This window comes from Carcharhinus amblyrhynchos, chromosome 33 (assembly GCF_965287045.1).
Source record: "Carcharhinus amblyrhynchos chromosome 33, sCarAmb.v2.hapA, whole genome shotgun sequence".
Lineage (NCBI taxonomy): Eukaryota > Metazoa > Chordata > Chondrichthyes > Carcharhiniformes > Carcharhinidae > Carcharhinus > Carcharhinus amblyrhynchos.
The window spans coordinates 1,496,243-1,519,794 of NC_137356.1; the positions used below are offsets into that span (position 1 = coordinate 1,496,243).

The 23,552-nt window shown below is 48.1% G+C and overlaps 2 protein-coding genes across 2 annotated transcripts in view; both read left to right on the forward strand.

Annotated features, from left to right (window-relative positions):
- Window positions 1–1,751: 1,751 nt before the first annotated feature.
- LOC145361024 (relaxin-3-like) lies at window positions 1,752–5,176 on the forward strand. The gene is made up of 2 exons (XM_080216562.1): window positions 1,752–1,926; window positions 4,902–5,176. Exons 1-2 carry the CDS (start codon window positions 1,752–1,754, stop codon window positions 5,174–5,176), a joined length of 450 nt encoding a protein of 149 aa, XP_080072688.1.
- A 3,265-nt stretch (window positions 5,177–8,441) lies between these two features.
- Window positions 8,442–23,552, forward strand: part of LOC145361054 (interleukin-12 receptor subunit beta-2-like) — a 53,855-nt gene continuing 38,744 nt past the window's right edge. Inside the window, exons 1-3 of the mRNA XM_080216614.1 lie at window positions 8,442–8,536; window positions 18,811–18,958; window positions 20,247–20,325. Coding sequence (XP_080072740.1) covers window positions 18,935–18,958; window positions 20,247–20,325 — 103 coding nt within the window. The 5' untranslated portion in view covers window positions 8,442–8,536; window positions 18,811–18,934. The remainder of the gene's footprint in view (window positions 8,537–18,810; window positions 18,959–20,246; window positions 20,326–23,552) is intronic.

Here is a 23,552-nt window from a genome sequence, read left to right on the forward strand (position 1 = left end):
CTTAAATGTCTGTCACTGCTTGCTCACTGTCTTTCCTGATAACCTAGCCGCCCAGTCCATTTCAGCTAATGCTATCCTCATTTCATTGTAATTCCCTTTATTTAAGTTAAACGCAGTTGTTTCCGGCCCAAGTTTCTTACTCTCAAACTGAGTATTAAATTCTCTCATGTTATGATCACTATTTCCTAGGGGATCTTTTACTCTGAGGTCACTCATTAAACCTGTCACATTACCCATTACCAGATCGACGATAACCTGTTCTCTGGTTGGCTCCACGATATGTTGCTATGGAAACTATCCCTAATGTACTCTATAAATTTGCTACCCTTTCCAACCCAATTAACCCATGAAAATTAAAGTCACAGAGAATTATTGCTCTACTTATTTTACATGCTCCAATTATTTGTTGATTTTTACCTTTTCCTGCTGTCTGGGGTGGTGGGGGGGGGGGGTGGTGCGCAGGGATCTATACACAACTCCCAAGGTTTTCTTTCCCTTGCTGTTTTTTACCTCCACTTAAATGGATTCTGCATCATCTGAGCTGAGATCACCTCTCACACGGACCTCATTTCATCTCTTATTAACGGTGCTACTCCGCCACCTTTCCCTGCCTTCCTGTCTTTCCAAAAGGCTAAATACCCTGAACATTAAGTTCCCAGTTTTGATTTCCTCTTAACCATGTCTCTGTAATGGTTATAAGATCATATCAATTTACCTCAATTTGCACCATCACTTTGTCTACGTTATGCTAAATGTTCCAATACAGATACAAAGTCTTTAGGCTTGAACTCTTTACCGTTTTTGCATTTTACTGTTCTTACTTTTCTTCCTGTCTTTGTTTCTCTTTCTCTTGTCCCCTTGCTTAGGTGCCTCTTCCACTGCCTCCCCGTCCCAGCCCACTCTTCCAGTTTAAACGCTTCCTAACTGCACTAGCAAACACTCCCCCTAGGACATCAGTCCTGGTCCTACCCAGGTGTAACCCATCCAGTTTGTACAGGTCCCACCTCCTCCAGAACCAGTCCCAATGTCCCAGGAATCTGAAATCCTCCATCTTGCATCACCTTTCCGGCCACCGATATATCCAACATATCCTGCTGTTTCTACTCTGACCAGCACTGATAGTAATCCTGAGATCATTACCTCTGAGGTCTGACTTTTCAACTTGCATCCTAACTATCTATATTTGACTTTTAGGTCCTTGTCCCTCTTTTTTGCCTACATCATTTGTACGGATGTGTAACAAAAGAATCTGAAAGAGTGGGACAGAATTAGAAAAAGCTTTTAAACAAAGGTTTGCAATGAAATAGATGACGTGAGCTTTAGGATCTCGACATTTTACAAATAATAGCAACTCATCTTCTGGCTTTCTATTTTTAAGGAGCTTTGCTTTAATGTGTGCTTATTGTAAATGATTTTTAATATCTTGTTTGATAACGTATAATCGAGACGTGTGTTTAGAATTAAATTGCATCTGTTTTACTGGCAGAGACCTTTACCAGGTCCTGATGCTCTAATTAAACTATCAGTCTCCTGTCAAGTGTTGTGACAGCTCCACAATTACTTCTGTTTATCAGATGTGGTCAGGGGTTTAAATAGAGAGTCCCAAGTAAGGGGAGTCTCACTTCAGGACCAACAACTCTTAGCCTTGCTGTCTGTCCTCACATTCTCCCTTTCCTTCTCTCTTCCTCTCCCTGTTCCCTCTTCACTTTTACATCCTCAGCAAAACAGGATAAGGAAGCAGAGGCCACACGATGCAGAAATTTTGGCTTTCACTGGCCCTCTGGCTGTTCATCTCAGAGTTCCAGCTGGAGGCTGATGCTCGGAATCCTGTTCTCGGAGTCAAGCTCTGTGGGAGAGAGTTTATCCGGGCTGTCATTTTCACCTGTGGAGGTTCTAGGTGGAAAAGGACTAGGTTGAGTGAAGCAGGTAGGAACTGTCAGAATTTGTCATGCAGTGAGGTACGGAATGGAAGCTCCAGAGGACAGATAACCAGCTGGTACCAGATCAATCTATTCTAGAATTAAGAAACAGGCTCCAGAGGAGAGCCAGGGTCTTTGTGCACTGCCTGTCCAGCTGATACTGTCCTGCTGGGTAAATATGAGAGCAATTAAAGGCAGAGCCAGGCTGGATCCCAGATGGTGCTGTTTCACAAGGGGGAATTACTGCCATTGGCCTCAGTGTCAGGGCTACACAGGGGAGTAAATCAGACTTCCTCCGAGTTAAACATGTTTGACCGGGACACTCACTCAGGCCTGCTCACTTTGGCCTGTGATATGGAGATACCGGCGTTGGACTGGGGTAAACACAGTAAGAAGTCTCACAACACCAGGTTAAAGTCCAACAGGTTTATTTGGTAGCACAAGCCACTAACTTTCAGAGCGCTGCCCCTTCATCAGGTAAGTGGGATTTCTGTTCACAAACAGGGCATATGAAGACACAAACTCAATTTACAAAATAATGGTTGGAATGTGAGTCTTTACAGGTAATCAAGTCTTAAAGGTACAGACAATGTGAGTGGAGAGAGCGTTAAGCACAGATTAAAGAGATGTGTATTGTTTCCAGACAGGACAGTTAGTGAGATTTTACAAACCCAGTCAAGTCATGGGGGTTACAGATAGTGTGACATGAACCCAAGATCCCGGTTGAGGCCATCCTTGTGTGTGCGGAACTTAAGTTAGTCCGAAAGCTAGTGGCGTTTGCTACCAAATAAACCTGTTGGACTTTAACCTGGTGTTGTTAGACTTCTCACTCTGGGCTGTGTCAGGATTGATCCAGTTAAAGTTGAATCAGAGATTAAATCCTGTCACTTGGTTTTGAATTTGTGAAGGTTGCTGTAGGCGGGAGAGGAGGGGGTCAGAAGTTGCTGTGAGGGGGGTCAGAGGTTGCTATGGGGGGGGCCTCGGAGGTTGCTGTGGGGAGGGGTCAGAGGTTGCTGTGAGGGGGGGCGCTCAGTGGTTGCTGTGGCTGGGGCGGGTGGGGGGGGGAGCGGTTGCTGTGAGGGGGTGTTCTTTGGTTGGTGTTAGGTAAGTCCACTGCCTCTTTCCGATACTGGATACATTAAAATGAGGTCACTGTATCATCGTGTAGGTTTATAAATAATCCAAACCATAGCCCAGAGAGATTAGCAAATGCATTTAACTAGATTACAATTAGGACTAACTCAAAATCTGTCAGAAAAGCAACTGATTGAAAGGAATGAGTCTCGAGATGTGCAAGTCAGATAGATTGGCCAGGCTAAATTACGCCTTGGTGTCCAAAGATGTACAGATTAGGTAGATTGGTCATGGTAAATGTACAGGGCTTCAGGGTAGGAAGAGGATTGGGCCTGGGTAAAATGCTCTAATGAAGAGTTGGTGCAGACTCAATAGGCTGAATGGCCTCTTTCTGCACTGTGGGAATTCTACAATTATCTGAACTGAAGTACAGTTAACTGATCTTCCTGAGAAAGGAGCAATTGCCAAAGTATTTTTCCTGAAACATCAGCTTAGAAAAGGGATACATTCATTCAGAGGTTATTCTCTCTCTGAATCTTTGTCCAGTGGTAAATCCTGCGGGAGTGTGTGTGTGTGAGCGTGCGTATGTGTTTGTGTGTCCATGTGTGTGTGTGTGTCAGTGTGTGCATCCGTGTGTGTGTATGTCTGTGTGTGTCTGTGTGAGTGCGTGTGTGCATCTGTGTGTGTGTGTGTGTGAGCGTGTGTATCTGTGTGTCTGTCTGTGTGAGTGTGTGCATCTGTGTGTCTGGGTGTTTGTGAGTGTGCATGTGTGTGTTTGTGTGAGTGTGAATGTGTGTGTGTGTGTGTGTGTGTGAGTGTGAATGTGTGTGTGTCTGTGTGAATGAGTGTGTGTGTGTGTCTGTGTGTGTGTGTCTGTCTGAGTCTGTGCGTCTGTGTAAACGTGTGCATCTGGGTGTGTGTCTGTCTGTCTGTCTGAGTGTGTGTCTGTGTGAGTGCGTGACTGTGTGTTTGTGTCTGTGTAGTGAGTATGTGTTTGTGTGAGTGTGTGCAGCTCTGTGTGTGTGTGTCTGCCTGAGTGTGTGTGTCTGTGTGAGTGTGTGCATCTGTGTGTGTGTGTGTGTCTCTGTGTGTGTAGTGAGTGTGTGTCTGTCTGTGTGAGAGTGTGTGTCTGTCTGAGTGTGTGTGTGAGTGTGTGTGTGTCTGCGTGTGTGTGTAGTGAGTGTGTGTGTCTGTGTGTGTGTGTCTGTGTGAGTGTGTGTAGTGAGTGTGTGTGTCTGTGTGTGTGTGTCTGTGTGAGTGTGTGTAGTGAGTGTGTGTGTCTGTGTGTGTGTGTGTCTGTGTGAGTGTGTGTAGTGAGTGTGTGTGTCTGTGTGTGTCTGTGTGAGTGTGTGTAGTGAGTGTGTGTGTCTGTGTGTGTGTGTCTGTGTGTGTCAGACTTCCTCCGAGTTAAACATGTTTGACTGGGACACTCATTCAGGCCTGCTCACTCTGGCCTGTGATATGGAGATACTGGCATTGGACTGGGGTAAACACAGTAAGAAGTGTGTGTGTGTGTCTGTGTGTGTAGTGAGTGTGTGTGTGTGTGTCTGAGTGTGTGTGTGGAAGTTCAGAATAAAAGTCACCAGAGATTGGATTTCCAGATAGCTTTCACTGTCTGATTTCACACATAAATAAGTCTGAGCTGGTGTGTGGGAGTCAGGAAGCTGCTCCTGAGGCTGGGTTGTGTAGTGAACACATCCCTGCATCTCTCACTGCCCTCACTGTTGATGGAGGTGAGACTCACATCAGCCCTTGAGAGTGAAACAAGCCCCAGATGTGCACCTCGTGTTCCCCCCCAGGAGAAGATTTGAAATTCTGTCATTTACTGTGAACCAGCTTTCATCTGATTGGATTTTCTGGAGCGGATTTAATGGTGAATTGATGGATTGTAGTGTTTTTCTCTTCCAGAGGTCCCAGAGTCCATCACACGCTTGGAGCAGACAATGAACAGTGCCAGCCCCAGCGACTGGGATCTTACTGAGGACATCACCAGCTACGAACCTGAGAGCTGGGGGTTGCTGCTGGGCTTCGGGAGGGAGAGTCGGAGCAGAAGGAGCATTTCTGATGAAGTGTTAGAGGTTTTGAGAAGCAGCAACAGGAAGGGGCAGGATGTGGTGGTGGGTCTTTCTAACGCATGCTGTAAGTGGGGCTGCACCAAGAGTGAAATCAGCTCACTCTGTTAGTGTGCTCACTGCAGCATCAAAAACCCCCTTCCCCCTCCAAACACAACAGGAGCCTGAAGACTGCTTCAAATACTTTGCCACGTGAAATCTCACTGCACTAACCACTGCCTGTACAGTAAAACTGGCCAACCAATACTTTGGACAAAGGTGACTCTTTCAGAGACAGATGATTATAGCTGAAGTATTTGGTGTTCTGTGTTTGCCAGAGTTCAATTTTTCAATTTGTCATTAAATCATCACTGTATTTGCCCAAGTTTCAGTCCATAAGCTCAATGTGTTTGCATCACGTTTGTACAGTTTGCTTTCAATTAAAAAAAACTCCACTGCATCACCACAGATGCGAGTCTGATTAGTCAATGTTCTGATGCAGCATTTCATCAACATCCCTTTGTTCTGAGAATATTGGTAATATCAAATGCACTTGTCTCCTTGTCACACACACTGACTCTCACTGGGGTACAGTTCCACACACACTGACTCTCACTGGGATACAGCTCCACACACACTGACTCTCACTGGGGTACAGTTCCACACACACTGACTCTCACTGGGGTACAGTTCCACACACACTGACTCTCACTGGGGTACAGTTCCACACACACTGACTCTCACTGGGATACAGTTCCACACGCACTGACTCTCACTGGGATACAGTTCCACTCACACTGACCCTCACTGGGATACAGTTCCACACACACTGACTCTCACTGGGATACAGTTCCACTCACACTGACTCTCACTGGGATACAGTTCCACACACACTGACTCTCACTGGGATACAGTTCCACTCACACTGACCCTCACTGGGATACAGTTCCACACACACTGACTCTCACTGGGATACAGTTCCACACACACTGACTCTCACTGGGATACAGTTCCACACACACTGACTCTCACTGGGATACAGTTCCACACACACTGACCCTCACTGGGATACAGTTCCACACACACTGACTCTCACTGGGATACAGTTCCACTCACACTGACTCTCACTGGGATACAGTTCCACTCACACTGACCCTCACTGGGATACAGTTCCACACACACTGACTCTCACTGGGATACAGTTCCACACACACTGACTCTCACTGGGATACAGTTCCACTCACACTGACCCTCACTAGGATACAGTTCCACTCACACTGACCCTCACTGGGATACAGTTCCACTCACACTGACTCTCACTGGGATACAGTTCCACACACACTGACTCTCACTGGGATACAGTTCCACTCACACTGACCCTCACTGGGATACAGTTCCACACACACTGACTCTCACTGGGATACAGTTCCACACACACTGACTCTCACTGGGATACAGTTCCACACACACTGACCCTCACTGGGATACAGTTCCACATATAGTTCCAATCTATTAGTGCCAGGATTGGGGCATGTGCAGTAGACCCACATTGCCAGCCTCCTGACAGCTGTCCAGCCCCACGATCCCGCATGGTTGGCTGTCCGACCTGATAGAGGTTGACGAGATAATGACAGGCTTGGATAGAGTGACTGGTCAGAGTCTTTTTCCCAGGGTCGAACGTTCAATTACTCAGGGATATGACTAGGCAGGAAACAGAAGGATCTGGACCCCGTAGAAAATGTAATGTTGGAGAGGCATGTGTCAGTACAGACTTGGTGGGCCGAAGGGCCTGTTCCTGTGCTGTACTGTTCTTTGAAAAAATGGATGATCTCTTATTTTATAAGTGACCCCATTGATGTGGACTCTCTCCCAAGAGGAAAGATCTCTCTGCACATCCAGCCTGGATTCAGGAAAAGGGATATAGGACTGGGATCTGCAGCTTAGGAATATAGCAGGAAAGTAACAGGCTGACAGAGGTGACAGTCAACTGCCTGAGCTCGATATAACATGAGTGGAACGATTAGTGTGGCGAAGAATGCAGCCCCCATTTCTGATTACACACAATCCGATCTATTTAAATCTGGAATTAACCAGAGGACACTAACTGTGGCCGTGGGGCAGATTCACAGACACAGGGCACCCTCCTGAAACTCATCCCAGTGAGACACTATCACACGTCAGCCTAGCTTTTAATTAAAGTCCACTCAGTTAAAAGGATATTGCAGCTGAGCCAGAGCCTGCCCTCACACTTCCCAAGAGGGAACGCTGTTTTCTTGCCTCTCCCTATGTCGGTGCCCTGTCACATGTGTTGGGGTGTGCTAGGCCACGTGGCCTACCCCTGCTCCTACTTGTCATGTTCTGCTGGTATTGAGATGCACAAGTGTTAGAGCTGTGCTCAGACAGACAAGCGGAGAGTACTGCATCACAGTGACTCAACAGATAGACTTTGGAGAGTCAAAATTTACAGGATTCCCAGTTGGGGGTGGGGCGGGGTGGGGGGGGGAGGGGAGGTGATCCCACCGTGCCTGTTGGACAGAGCTCAGTCACTGTGGAGTTTGGACCCCAATTAGATACAGAGAGGAGAATCTTCACCCCGAAGTGATTTCCCTTCAGCTCTCCAGTGGGGTAGCCGGCAGTGCTGAGTGCATTCCCACAGAGATTGCTGCCATTCTCCAGCCATTGTGGTCCGCACTGCTTTCCTACACAAACTGCAAATCACAAAGACTCATTACCCAATTGCATAATGCTTGATGTCAGGGCAAAAAACCTTAACACCATTTTCAATTGCTATATATCTGATAGAAATGTTCCAAAACTATCCGTGTTCACGTCCCGATGCTTTTCCCCAGGTTGCACACAGCAATGTCCTGGAGCTGGATCTTCCATTCTTGGAGATTCCTGGCCAATCCTTCTCTCCAGCTTTGGTCCTGTTTTTTTTTAAGTTTATTTATTAGTATCACAAGGAGGCTTACATTAACACTGCAATAAAGTTACAGTGAGAAATCCCCTCGTCGCCACACTCCAGCACCTGTTCGGGTACACTGAGGAGAATTTAGCACCTAACCAGCACATCTTTTAGACTGTGGGAAGAAACCAGAGCACCTGGAGGAAACCCACGCTGACACAGGGAGAACATGCAGACTCCGCATAGACAGTGACCCAAGCTGGGAATAGAACCCGGGTCCCAGGCGCTGTGAGGCAGCAGTGCTAACCCACTGTGCCACTATGCTTCCTTCTTTTGCCGGTCCTGTTGATTCTCCCCGACGGCGATTATGCGCGGGGAGGCACTATGACATCATTGTGAACCAACATTAATTATTTCCTGTCACTTGCAGTTTCTCAGTTCCTCTCATTCTGGGAAATCTGCAGCTCATTCTCAGACGTGTTACTGCAATGCTGGCTATCTGCTCTTATCCTGCGCTTGCCAGTGTTGGTGATAACTTCTCCATTCAAGTAGCTCGGAACTGTCACTGCAACATTACTTTCACAGAGGTAAGCTTACATTGATATAAATGCCAATGCCTCAGAGACAGGCCTGTCTTATTCTGCCAGCAGAGTTTCAGTTTAGCGCACTCTATGTCTTACTCGAGAGGCAATATACTCCACTCCAGATACCGCAGCACTCCAAGGCTGTTACTCTGGGATAGTGGGATGAGAGTGCCACACTGTCAAAGGGTCAGTGCTGAGGGAGTGCCGCACTGTCAGAGGGTCAGTGCTGAGGGAGTGCCGCACTGTCAGAGGGTCAGTGCTGAGGGAGTGCCGCACTGTCAGAGGATCAGTGCTGAGGGAGTGCCGCACTGTCAGAGGGTCAGTACTGAGGGAGTGCCGCACTGTCAGAGGGTCAGTGCTGAGGGAGTGCCGCACTGTCAGAGGGTCAGTGCTGAGGGAGTGCCGCACTGTCAGAGGGTCAGTGCTGAGGGAGTGCCGGACTGTCAGAGGGTCAGTGCTGAGGGAGTGCCGCACTCTCAGAGGGTCAGTGCTGAGAGAGTGCCGCACTGTCAGAGGGTCAGTACTGAGGGAGTGCTGCACTCTCAGAGGGTCAGGGAGTGCCGCACTGTCAGAGGGTCAGTGCTGAGGGAGTGCCGCACTGTCAGAGGGTCAGTGCTGAGAGAGTGCCGCACTCTCAGAGGGTCAGGGAGCGCCGCACTGTCAGAGGGTCAGTGCTGAGGGAGTGCCGCACTGTCAGAGGGTCAGTGCTGAGGGAGTGCTGCACTCTCAGAGGGTCAGTGCTGAGGGAGCGCCGCACTGTCAGAAAGTCTGGAGGGAGTCTCCGATTATACGAAAGCTTTATTTGAGATAATCAGACTAAATCATTTTGATTTTCATTTATGCAGGAATATAAATCAACTATTTGACTGTGTATGTCATCACAAAGCCAGGAACCTGTCTTCATCTATACAAATATAAAAAGCAGTCAGTGACTGGTAGCACGGTTTCAGGCTGATACAGACTGGAACAGGGATTGTCAATTCCCCCTCTCCTGGCTCTCCCTGGGGTACAGTTCCCCCTCTCCTGACTCTCCCTGGAGTATAGTTTCCTCTCTCCCGCCGCTCCCTGGGGTACAGTTCTCCCTCTCCCGCCTCTCCCTGGGGTAGTTACCCCTCTCCTGACTCTCCCTGGGGTACAGTTCCCCCTCTCCTGACTCTCCCTGGGGTACAGCACCCCTCTCCTGACTCTCCCTGGGGTACAGTTCTCCCTCTCCTGACTCTCCCTGGGGTACAGTTCCCCCTCTCCCGACTCTCCCTGGGGTACAGTTCCCCCTCTCCCTGGGTACAGTTCCCCCTCTCCTGACTCTCCCTGGGGTACAGATCCCCCTCTCCTGACTCTCCCTGGGGTACAGTTCCCCCACCCCGGTTCTCTTGGGATTCCCAGAGTGGGTGGCCACATAGACACTGCAACACAACACTGCAGTGTTCAGAGGTTCTGTCATGTTTGTCCTCCATACTCCTTGGGCCTATTTTAAAATTCCTTCCAGTACCTCAGGACTGGGACCTGGGATCTGCGGGGTGGATTTCTGATTTGTTTGCTATTTTCACTCCATTTTGATGAGTAGCCCAGTTTCTAACAGAGGAATTCTGGAAACAAAATGCCTTAAATCAGCAATTTCCCAGCACTCTCAGTGTCTGCTGATCAGGAAAACAACCAGAAAGTAAATAGTCTGCAGAATTGTGGTACGGCCCCCAGTCTTTTGAATTTGTGAATGGTGTTTGTGACTTTACATAATTCTCTTAACTGCTCCAGAAATGGCCACTAAAGCTGCTCAAATGTACTCAAAAAGGCCGCTTCACAACAGAGAAAAATAAATAATTTTGTCCTTTCCTGTAACGCCCACATCCTGTGAATGAAATTTTTAAAAAATCAAAGGGCTGGGCATGTGATTAACTTCTGGAAACCAGGCACCAGAAAACCTTTTTTTATATCATTTAAATTCAATCTCTCCATCAGACCCTCGACTGTTCGCTATCCCTTTATTGTTTTACTCTCTCTCTTTCTAGCTTCTCTCACTCTCTCTTTCCTCAGTCCAATTACCCCATGTGTCTCTCTGCCTTGTGCTGTCTCGCTCTTTCTGGCTCTATGCCTCTGTAATCATTTCCGCAGTTACTGAGTGTGGTTTATTGTATTAAGTCTGTTAGTTCACAGCGAGCTGCTCTGAATGTGGGAAAATGCTCTCCAGATTGAATTTTGACCAGCCATCAAGCTGTCAGTCTGATGCTCTGACACAACATTTATCCATTCACAATATTGTGAAAGATTGAAGAGCGAAGACACTTCAGCAGCTGGTAAATCTGATGTTTTTCATTCTAGAGTCTGTGGCTCACAGGCAGGAAGCTTTCAATTTGTGTAAAGAATGAAAGAAGCATCGGGACAGGAGCAGTAAACAGAGACACTGACTACAGCACGGATTCAACACACACTTCACCTTTCCACTAAATGGGCACAGGTCAGAGGCACAACGGGGAGGGGGCACAGGTCAGAGGCACACCAGGGAGGGGGCACAGGTCAGAGGCACACTGCAGTGGGGGCACAGGTCAGAGGCACACCGGGGAGGGGGCACAGGTCAGAGGCACACCAGAGTGGGGGCACAGGTCAGAGGCACAATGGGGAGGGGACACAGGTCAGAGGAACACCGGAGAGGGGGCACAGGTCAGAGGAACACCGGAGTGGGGGCACAGGTCAGAGGAACACCGGAGTGGGGGCACAGGTCAGAGGCCCAAGGCAGGAAACAGTTATTCAAGCTATTGCCAAGCAGGGGTACATGGTCAGTGAGATTGGAAGAAGTGAAATCTCAGTGGATGGGGGGAGGTGAAGGGTCAGTGGTTGGGGGGAGGTGAAGGGTCAGTGGTTGGGGGGAGGTGAAGGGTCAGTGGTTGGGGGGAGGTGAAGGGTCAGTGGTTGGGATGAGGTGAAGGGTCAGTGGTTGGGGGGAGGTGAAGGGTCAGTGGTTGGGATGAGGTGAAGGGTCAGTGGTTGGGGGAGGTGAAGGGTCAGTGCTTGGGGGGAGGTGAAGGGTCAGTGGATGGGGGGAGGTGAAGGGTCAGTGGTTGGGGGGAAGGTGAAGGGTCAGTGGTTGGGGGGAGGTGAAGGGTCAGTGGTTGGGGGGAGGTGAAGGGTCAGTGGTTGGGGGGAAGGTGAAGGGTCAGTGGTTGGGGGGAGGTGAAGGGTCAGTGGTTGGGGTGAGGTGAAAGGTCAGTGGTTGGGGGGAAGGTGAAGGGTCAGTGGTTGGGGGGAGGTGAAGGGTCAGTGGTTGGGGGGAGGTGAAGGGTCAGTGGTTGGGGGGAAGGTGAAGGGTCAGTGGTTGGGGGGAGGTGAAGGGTCAGTGGTTGGGGGGAGGTGAAGGGTCAGTGGTTGGGGGGAGGTGAAGGGTCAGTGGTTGGGGGGAGGTGAAGGGTCAGTGGTTGGGGGGAGGTGAAGGGTCAGTGGCTGGGGGGAAGGTGAAGGGTAAGTGGTTGGGGGGAAGGTGAAGGGTCAGTGGTTGGGGGGAGGTGAAGGGTCAGTGGCTGGGGGGAGGTGAAGGGTCAGTGGTTGGGCGGAGGTGAAGGGTCAGTGGTTGGGGTGAGGTGAAGGGTCAGTGGTTGGGGGGAGGTGAAGGGTCAGTGGTTGGGCGGACGTGAAGGGTCAGTGGTTGGGGGGAGGTGAAGGGTCAGTGGCTGGGGGGAGGTGAAGGGTCAGTGGTTGGGCGGAGGTGAAGGGTCAGTGGTTGGGCAGAGGTGAAGGGTCAGTGGTTGGGGGGAGGTGAAGGGTCAGTGGCTGGGGGGAGGTGAAGGGTCAGTGGTTGGGGGGAGGTGAAGGGTCAGTGGCTGGGGGAAGGTGAAGGGTCAGTGGCTGGGGGGAGGTGAAGGGTCAGTGGTTGGGGGGAGGTGAAGGGTCAGTGGTTGGGGGGGGGTGAAGGGTCAGTGGCTGGGGGGAGGTGAAGGGTCAGTGGAGTGTAACAGTAGTTGCAGTTGAATCATTTGCAGACTGTGCATAGAAAATGAACCTAAACAGTTGCAATTCGCATTTTAACTGTACATTCACATGGTGTGGCTGTCGATGGCTAGGCCAGCATTTACTGCCCACTACAGATAGTGCTCAGAACATTGTGGTGAGCTGTGTATTGAACTGTGGCAGCACAGTTAGATAGCGAAATGTAGAATGAAAAAGCACAGGCAGAGAGTATTTGATGCTTTTGTCCTTGTGTATTGTTGGGTACAGCTCTGCCTCTACTGTCCCAAAGAGCTCCAAATATCGCTGGGAGCAGTCTGTATCCATCACTCTGTGTCACGTTACTGAGCAGTCTGTATCCATCACTCTGTGTCTAGTTACTGAGCAGTCTGTATGTGTCACTCTGTCTAGTTACCGAGCAGTCTGTATCCATCACTCTGTGTCTAGTTACTGAGCAGTCTGTATCTGTCACTCTGTGTCTAGTTACTGAGCAGTCTGTATCCATCACTCTGTGTCTAGTTACTGAGCAGTCTGTATCCATCACTCTGTGTCACGTTACTGAGCAGTCTGTATCCATCACTCTGTGTCTAGTTACTGAGCAGTCTGTATCCATCACTCTGTGTCTAGTTACTGAGCAGTCTGTATCCATCACTCTGTGTCTAGTTACTGAGCAGTCTGTATCCATCACTCTGTGTCACGTTACTGAGCAGTCTGTATCCATCACTCTGTGTCTAGTTACTGAGCAGTCTGTACCCATCACTCTGTGTCTAGTTACTGAGCAGTCTGTATCCATCACTCTGTGTCTAGTTACTGAGCAGTCTGTATCCATCACTCTGTGTCTAGTTACTGAGCAGTCTGTATCCATCACTCTGTGTCTAGTTACTGAGCAGTCTGTATCCATCACTCTGTGTCTAGTTACTGAGCAGTCTGTATCTGTCACTCTGTGTCTAGTTACTGAGCAGTCTGTATCCATCACTCTGTGTCTAGTTACTGAGCAGTCTGCATCCATCACTCTGTGTCTAGTTACTGAGCAGTCTGTATCCATCACTCTGTGTCTAGTTACTGAGCAGTCTGTATCCATCACTCTGTGTCTAGTTACTGAGCAGTCTGTATCTGTCACTCTGTGTCTAGTTACTGAGCAGTCTGTATCCATCACTCTGTGTCTAGTTACTGAGCAGTCTGTATCCATCACTCTGTGTCACGTTACTGAGCAGTCTGTATCCATCACTCTGTGTCTAGTTACTGAGCAGTCTGTATCCATCACTCTGTGTCTAGTTACTGAGCAGTCTGTATCCATCACTCTGTGTCTAGTTACTGAGCAGTCTGTATCCATCACTCTGTGTCACGTTACTGAGCAGTCTGTACCCATCACTCTGTGTCTAGTTACTGAGCAGTCTGTATCCATCACTCTGTGTCTAGTTACTGAGCAGTCTGTATCCATCACTCTGTGTCTAGTTACTGAGCAGTCTGTATCCATCACTCTGTGTCTAGTTACTGAGCAGTCTGTATCCATCACTCTGTGTCGCGTTACTGAGCAGTCTGTACCCATCACTCTGTGTCTAGTTACTGAGCAGTCTGTATCCATCACTCTGTGTCTAGTTACTGAGCAGTCTGTATCCATCACTCTGTGTCTAGTTACTGAGCAGTCTGTACCCATCACTCTGTGTCTAGTTACTGAGCAGTCTGTGTCCATCACTCTGTGTCTAGTTACTGAGCAGTCTGTATCCATCACTCTGTGTCTCCTTACTGAGCAGTCTGTATCCATCACTCTGTGTCTAGCTACTGAGCAGTCTGTATCCATCACTCTGTGTCAACTTACTGAGCAGTCTGTATTTGTCACTCTGTGTCTAGTTACTGAGCAGTCTGTATCCATCACTCTGTGTCTAGTTACTGAGCAGTCTGTATCCATCACTCTGTGTCGCGTTACTGAGCAGTCTGTATCCATCACTCTGTGTCTAGTTACTGAGCAGTCTGTATCCATCACTCTGTGTCACGTTACTGAGCAGTCTGTATCCATCACTCTGTGTCTAGTTACTGAGCAGTCTGTATGTGTCACTCTGTCTAGTTACCGAGCAGTCTGTATCCATCACTCTGTGTCTAGTTACTGAGCAGTCTGTATCTGTCACTCTGTGTCTAGTTACTGAGCAGTCTGTATCCATCACTCTGTGTCGCGTTACTGAGCAGTCTGTATCCATCACTCTGTGTCTAGTTACTGAGCAGTCTGTATCCATCACTCTGTGTCTAGTTACTGAGCAGTCTGTATCCATCACTCTGTGTCTAGTTACTGAGCAGTCTGTATCCATCACTCTGTGTCACGTTACTGAGCAGTCTGTATCCATCACTCTGTGTCGCGTTACTGAGCAGTCTGTATGTGTCACTCTGTCTAGTTACCGAGCAGTCTGTATCCATCACTCTGTGTCTAGTTACTGAGCAGTCTGTATCTGTCACTCTGTGTCTAGTTACTGAGCAGTCTGTATCTGTCACTCTGTGTCGCGTTACTGAGCAGTCTGTATCCATCACTCTGTGTCTAGTTACTGAGCAGTCTGTATCCATCACTCTGTGTCTAGTTACTGAGCAGTCTGTATCCATCACTCTGTGTCTAGTTACTGAGCAGTCTGTATCCATCACTCTGTGTCTAGTTACTGAGCAGTCTGTATCCATCACTCTGTGTCGCGTTACTGAGCAGTCTGTACCCATCACTCTGTGTCTAGTTACTGAGCAGTCTGTATCCATCACTCTGTGTCTAGTTACTGAGCAGTCTGTATCCATCACTCTGTGTCTAGTTACTGAGCAGTCTGTATCCATCACTCTGTGTCTAGTTACTGAGCAGTCTGTGTCCATCACTCTGTGTCTAGTTACTGAGCAGTCTGTATCCATCACTCTGTGTCTCCTTACTGAGCAGTCTGTATCCATCACTCTGTGTCTAGCTACTGAGCAGTCTGTATCCATCACTCTGTGTCAACTTACTGAGCAGTCTGTATTTGTCACTCTGTGTCTAGTTACTGAGCAGTCTGTATCCATCACTCTGTGTCTAGTTACTGAGCAGTCTGTATCCATCACTCTGTGTCTAGTTACTGAGCAGTCTGTATCTGTCACTCTGTGTCTAGTTACTGAGCAGTCTGTATCAATCACTCTGTGTCACGTTACTGAGCAGTCTGTATCCATCACTCTGTGTCTAGTTACTGAGCAGTCTGTATGTGTCACTCTGTCTAGTTACCGAGCAGTCTGTATCCATCACTCTGTGTCTAGTTACTGAGCAGTCTGTATCTGTCACTCTGTGTCTAGTTACTGAGCAGTCTGTATCCATCACTCTGTGTCGCGTTACTGAGCAGTCTGTATCCATCACTCTGTGTCTAGTTACTGAGCAGTCTGTATCCATCACTCTGTGTCTAGTTACTGAGCAGTCTGTATCCATCACTCTGTGTCTAGTTACTGAGCAGTCTGTATCCATCACTCTGTGTCATGTTACTGAGCAGTCTGTATCCATCACTCTGTGTCGCGTTACTGAGCAGTCTGTATGTGTCACTCTGTCTAGTTACCGAGCAGTCTGTATCCATCACTCTGTGTCTAGTTACTGAGCAGTCTGTATCTGTCACTCTGTGTCTAGTTACTGAGCAGTCTGTATCCATCACTCTGTGTCGCGTTACTGAGCAGTCTGTATCCATCACTCTGTGTCTAGTTACTGAGCAGTCTGTATCCATCACTCTGTGTCTAGTTACTGAGCAGTCTGTATCCATCACTCTGTGTCTAGTTACTGAGCAGTCTGTATCCATCACTCTGTGTCTAGTTACTGAGCAGTCTGTATCCATCACTCTGTGTCGCGTTACTGAGCAGTCTGTACCCATCACTCTGTGTCTAGTTACTGAGCAGTCTGTATCCATCATTCTGTGTCTAGTTACTGAGCAGTCTGTATCCATCACTCTGTGTCTAGTTACTGAGCAGTCTGTATCCATCACTCTGTGTCTAGTTACTGAGCAGTCTGTATCCATCACTCTGTGTCGCGTTACTGAGCAGTCTGTGTCCATCACTCTGTGTCTAGTTACTGAGCAGTCTGTATCCATCACTCTGTGTCTAGTTACTGAGCAGTCTGTATCCATCACTCTGTGTCTAGTTACTGAGCAGTCTGTATCCATCACTCTGTGTCGCGTTACTGAGCAGTCTGTATCCATCACTCTGTGTCTAGTTACTGAGCAGTCTGTATCCATCACTCTGTGTCACGTTACTGAGCAGTCTGTATCCATCACTCTGTGTCTAGTTACTGAGCAGTCTGTATGTGTCACTCTGTCTAGTTACCGAGCAGTCTGTATCCATCACTCTGTGTCTAGTTACTGAGCAGTCTGTATCCATCACTCTGTGTCTAGTTACTGAGCAGTCTGTATCCATCACTCTGTGTCTAGTTACTGAGCAGTCTGTATCCATCACTCTGTGTCTAGTTACTGAGCAGTCTGTATCCATCACTCTGTGTCTAGTTACTGAGCAGTCTGTATCCATCACTCTGTGTCACGTTACTGAGCAGTCTGTATCCATCACTCTGTGTCGCGTTACTGAGCAGTCTGTACCCATCACTCTGTGTCTAGTTACTGAGCAGTCTGTATCCATCACTCTGTGTCTAGTTACTGAGCAGTCTGTATCCATCACTCTGTGTCTAGTTACTGAGCAGTCTGTATCCATCACTCTGTGTCGCGTTACTGAGCAGTCTGTACCCATCACTCTGTGTCTAGTTACTGAGCAGTCTGTATCCATCACTCTGTGTCTAGTTACTGAGCAGTCTGTATCCATCACTCTGTGTCTAGTTACTGAGCAGTCTGTATCCATCACTCTGTGTCTAGTTACTGAGCAGTCTGTGTCCATCACTCTGTGTCTAGTTACTGAGCAGTCTGTATCCATCACTCTGTGTCTCCTTACTGAGCAGTCTGTATCCATCACTCTGTGTCTAGCTACTGAGCAGTCTGTATCCATCACTCTGTGTCAACTTACTGAGCAGTCTGTATTTGTCACTCTGTGTCTAGTTACTGAGCAGTCTGTATCCATCACTCTGTGTCTAGTTACTGAGCAGTCTGTATCCATCACTCTGTGTCGCGTTACTGAGCAGTCTGTATCCATCACTCTGTGTCTAGTTACTGAGCAGTCTGTATCCATCACTCTGCGTCTAGTTACTGAGCAGTCTGTATCTGTCACTGTGTGTCACGTTACTGAGCAGTCTGTATCCATCACTCTGTGTCTAGTTACTGAGCAGTCTGTATCTGTCACTCTGTGTCGCGTTACAGAGCAGTCTGTATCCATCATTCTGTGTCTAGTTACTGAGCAGTCTGTATCCATCACTCTGTGTCTAGTTACTGAGCAGTCTGTATCCATCACTCTGTGTCACGTTACTGAGCAGTCTGTATCCATCACTCTGTGCCTCATTACTGAGCAGTCTGTATCCATCACTCTGTGTCACGTTACTGAGCAGTCTGTATCCATCACTCTGTGTCTAGTTACTGAGCAGTCTGTATCTGTCACTCTGTGTCTAGTTACTGAGCAGTCTGTATCAATCACTCTGTGTCACGTTACTGAGCAGTCTGTATCCATCACTCTGTGTCACGTTACTGAGCAGTCTGTATCCATCACTCTGTGCCTAGTTACTAAGCAGTCTGTATCCATCACTGTGTCTAGTTACTGAACAGTCTGTATCTGTCACTCTGTGTCTAGTTACTGAGCAGTCTGTACCCATCACTCTGTGTCTAGTTACTGAGCAGTCTGTATCCATCACTCTGTGTCGCGTTACTGAGCAGTCTGTATCTGTCACTCTGTGTCTAGTTACTGAGCAGTCTGTATCCATCACTCTGTGTTCTCTCACTACCTAGCAGTCAGCCACTGGAAGCAGTATCTCCTTATTTACTCTTTGAATACCAATGATGAATTTGTGTGCTCTATCACACCTCTTCCTGAACCATCTTGGCCCTGAGGGCAACACTTGCTCCACACATTCCAGTTCCATCTCCATGCTTCTATTGTGGGAAATCTCCTCTATACTCTGGAACTTTGTGTGTTTCTCATGATTAAAGATTACAGAGACCTGACTGTCACTGTTTTGTAAGTTCTCTCTGCTTTTCTATCCTGCTTCTATTTATAAAGTCCAGGATTCCATCTGTTTTTTAACAATGTTCTGAAGTTGTCCTGCAAGCTTTGATTATTTTTGAGCATACAGCATCAAGTCTGTCTGTTTCTAACTGGGAGTAAGGGTTATATTGGGGTGCAAGAGAAGCCATTCCTAGGACAATATGAAGGGAGAGGAGGGGCTGCTAGGATATATTAGAGCTTTGTTCCTATAGCACTGATTAACCAGCTTATTCGTCTCACAGATGCAGGTTCAGGTACAATTGTGGGAGCTGTGATTGCTTCAAATGCAGATGGAAGGACTATCGTGTGAAGGCTGAGATGTACTCTCTAACTGGCACACATCAATTCGCACAATGTGAGCAGTAAATGTCACGGTTGAAGCGAGACGAGGTATGTGTCGAAGTGGAGCACATTCCTGTCCATTACTGCAACATGAAATGATGGTCACAGAATCTGTGTCTCCAGTCACTCAATATCTAATCAGTCTGGAACCTTCTCTCCTAAAGGTGCTAACTCTCCCTGGGGTACAGTTCCCCCTCTTCTGACTCTCCCTGGGGTACAGTTCCCCCTCTCCTGACTCTCCCTGGAGTACAGTTCCCCCTCTCCTGACTCTCCCTGGGGTACAGTTCCCCCTCTCCTTACTCTCCCTGGGGTACAGTTCCCTCTCTCCTGACTCTCCCTGGGGTACAGTTCCCCCTCTCCTGACTCTCCCTGGGGTACAGTTCCCCCTCTCCTGACTCTCCCTGGCGTACAGTTCCCCCTCTCCTGACTCTCCCTGGCGTACAGTTCCCCCTCTCCTGACTCTCCCTGGGGTACAGTTCCCCCTCTCCTGACTCTCCCTGGCGTACAGTTCCCCCTCTCCTGACTCTCCCTGGGGTACAGTCCCCCCTCTCCTGACTCTCCCTGGGGTACAGTTCTCCCTCTCCTGACTCTCCCTGGGGTACAGTTCCCCCTCTTCTGACTCTCCCTGGGGTACAGTTCCCCCTCTCCTGACTCTCCCTGGGGTACAGTTCCCCCTCTCCTGACTCTCCCTGGTGTGCAGCTGCCCCTCTACAGGGTTGATAAGAAATTCTACTCCAGATAACAGCAAGGTCAATCTCACATCTGTCTGCATCTGGTACCCACATACCAGCAAGGAGAGGGGGAACTGTACCCCAGGGAGAGTCAGGAGAGGGGGAACTGTACCCCAGGGAGAGTCAGGAGAGGGGGAACTGTACCCCAGGGAGAGTCAGGAGAGGGGGAACTGTACCCCAGGGAGAGTCGGGAGAGGGGGAACTGTACCCCAGGGAGAGTCAGGAGAGGGGGAACTGTACCCCAGGGAGAGTCAGGAGAGGGGGAACTGTACCCCAGGGAGAGTCGGGAGAGGGGGAACTGTACCCCAGGGAGAGTCAGGAGAGGGGGAACTGTACCCCAGGGAGAGTCAGGAGAGGGGGAACTGTACCCCAGGGAGAGTCAGGAGAGGGGGAACTGTACCCGGGGCGCTCTGAATGGTTATTTGTAGCAAGGAATTCTGGCTGATTTACCCTATCTGAATACAGAGGTGATAGGGGAAGAGACTGTCCCCACCCCTCCCCTGCTTTACCGATCAATGGGGCACAGGCTTTACCATACAGCCTTGACAAACATTTTCCCCATTTTCACATTGTGTAATGCCAGTTTTAATCTTTCTCTCTGACAGGTGATTGACAGCAACATGAGGATAGTTTTTGAGGTGCTACTGGTTGCTGCTGTACTGATACAGGACGTGGAGCAAACAGGTACACAGCTATTTTCAGATCATCCATCACACTCCATTGGGACAAGCCAAAGGAATAACATGGCACTGAATATAAAGATAGCGTGGGAATGTGGGAAGGGCAGACAACTCTTTCCAAAATAGCCAGAATTGAGTGAGCAAAAAGAGATTAAGAAGTGAGGGTGGTTTTCCGGGATACAGGATGGTGAAGGCAATATTCCCAGATTGGGATACAGGGTAATGAGGGTGGTTTTCCAGGTTGGGATACCGGGTGGTGAGGATAGTTTTCCGGGTTGGGATACAGGGTAATGTGGGTGGTTTTCCAGGTTGGGATACCGGGTGGTGAGGGTGGTTTTCCAGGTTGGGATATAGAGTAGTGAGGGATTCAAGGTGGTGAGGGTGGTTTTCCAGGTTGGGATATAGAGTAGTGAGGGATTCAAGGTGGTGAGGGTGGTTTTCCAGGTTGGGCGACAGGATGATGAGGAAGGTTTTCCTGCATTGGGATACAGGGTAGTGAGGAAGGTTTTCCCACATTGGGATACACTGTAGTGAGGAAGGTTTTTCAGGTGGGGATACAGGCTGGTGAGGCTGGTTTTCTGGGTTGGGATACAGGGTGGCGGGGGCGGTTTTCCCACATTGGGATATAGGATGTTGACAGCGGTTTTCCCAGATTGGGATAGAGTCACAGAGATTTACAGCATGGAAACAGACCCTTTGGCCCAACTTGTCCATGCTGCCCTTTTTTTTAAAACCCCTAAGCTAATCCCAATTACCCGCGTTTGGCCCATATCCCTTTATACCCATGTACTCATGTAACTGTCTAAATGCTTTTTAAAAGGTAAAGTTGTACCCGCCTCTACTACTACCTCTGGCAGCTTATTCCAGACACTCACCACCCTCTGTGTGAAAAAATTGCCCCTCTAGACACTTGGTATTTCTCCCCCCTCACCTTAAACCTATGCCCTCTCATTTTAGACTCCCCTACCTTTGGCAAAAGATATTGACTATCTAGCTGATCTATGCCCCTCATTATTTTATAGACCTCTATAAGATCACCCCTCAGCCTCCTACGCTCCAGAGAAAAAAGTCCCAGTCTATCCAACCTCTCCTTATAACTCAATCAGTCAAGTCCCGGTAGCATCCTAGTAAATCTTTTCTGCATTCTTTCTAGTTTAATAATATCCTTTCTATGATAGAGTGACCAGAACTGTGCACAGTATTCCAAGTGTGGCCTTACCAATGTCTTGTACAACTTCAACAAGACGTCCCAACTCCTGTACTCAATGTTCTGATCGATGAAACCAAGCATGCTGAATGCCTTCTTCACCACTCTGTCCATCTGTGACTTCACTTTCAAGGAGCTATGAACATCTACCCCTAGATCTCTTTGTTCTGTAACTCTCTCCAATGCCCTACCATTAGCTGAGTAAGTCCTGCTCTGGTTCAATCTATCAAAATGCATTACATCGCATTTGGATAAATTAAACTCCATCTGCCATTTGTCAGCCCACTGGCCCAATTGATCAAGATGCCGTTACAATTGGAGATAACTTTCTTCATTGTTCACTATGCCACCAATCTTGGTGTCATCTGCAAACTTACTAACCATGCCCCCTATGATAAATAACAGTGGGCCCAGCACTGATCCCTGAGGCACACTGCGGGTCACAGGTCTCCAGTTTGAAAAATAACTCTCTACAACCACCCTCTGGCTTCTGATACAGGGCGGTGAGGGCGGTATTCCGGATTGGGATACAGGGTGGTGAGGGCAGTATTCCGGATTGGGATACAGGTGGTGAGGGCAGTTTTCTGGGTTGGGATACAGGGTGGTGAGGGTCGTTTTCCCACATTGGGATACAGGGTCACGAGGGAGGCCTTCCCGATTCGGATACAGGCTGGTGAGGATGGTTTTCCCACATTGGGATACAGGGTGGTGATGGAGGTTTTCCGGTTGGGATACAGGGTGGTGAGAATGGTTTTCCCACATTGGGATACAGGGTGGTGAGGGAAGTTTTCCGGATTGGGATACAGGGTGGTGCAGCGATTTTCCGGCTGGGATACAGGGTGGTGAGGACGGTTTACTCACATTGGGATACTGGTTGGGGTCACTTCTGTACAGTGTTTACATCAAAGATTTGGAAATCAGCTTAGAGAGACGGAGTAAGCTCAAAATTTGGGAATAATACCAAAAAGGATGGAGAGTTGATTCTTAGAAGTCAAAAAAAGGTGAGAAGTGAAAAAGCTAAAACTGTAGGATTGTGCATGTTCAGCTGTCCTGCTGCCCAGTGCCAAACACACTCAACACAGGACCTAATTTCTGGAATTCCTCCCATGGTGACAGGATGACCAAGACTGGGATTTAACATTGACATTTGGAAAAGGTAGGAAGCTGGGAAAAGGTGGAGGGATATCTCCATTAATTAAGGATGACATTAGTACAGTGATGAGCGATGACCTTAGCTTGAAAGAGCAAGATATAGTCTTGATCAAAGCAAATTATTGCGGATGCTGGAATCTGAAACCAAAAGAGAAAACGCTGGAAAACCTCAGCAGGTCTGGCATCATCTGCAAGGAGAGAAAGTCAGCTCTGACAAAAGTGATCTGGATTCGAAACATCACCTCCTTTCTCTCCTTACAGATGCTGTCAGGCCTGCTGAGATTTTCCAGCATTTTCTCTTTTGGGTTCAAGATATAGACTTAATGTAGATAGAGATAGGAAATAGGATAGCTAAGAAGTTACTTGCAGGAGTTACACTGTTACCGGGTATACAGGAAGAAACAAATAGGCCATGAAAGAAAGGTACCACTGTAATCACCAGTGCCTTTAAATTATATACAGACTGGACAAATCAGATTGATAAATATAGTCAGAAAAATTGGTTCAAACAGCATAATTGGGACATATTCTTTGAGATTATGTTCTAGAGGCAACCAGGGAACTGGCATTTGGTAATGTGCAATGAGACAGGATTAACCAATAATCTCACACAGTAAGAACACTGTGAATAGGAATAGAATCAGTTCTGTGGATGTGAAGAGGGGTTTGAGAGGTTGGGTTCACAGGACATTAAAGGGCTTGTCGGGTGATGAGACTGTTAAAAGACACGGTTTCTAGGTTTTAATCAGAATATAAAAACTAACCAGTAATGACAAGCTGATGTAAAAGCAGAATGAACGTGGTTAGTATACTGTTGGCAGTGTTGGGTTTCACATCACAGAAAGGATAATGAGGTTCGCTGCAATCTGTTT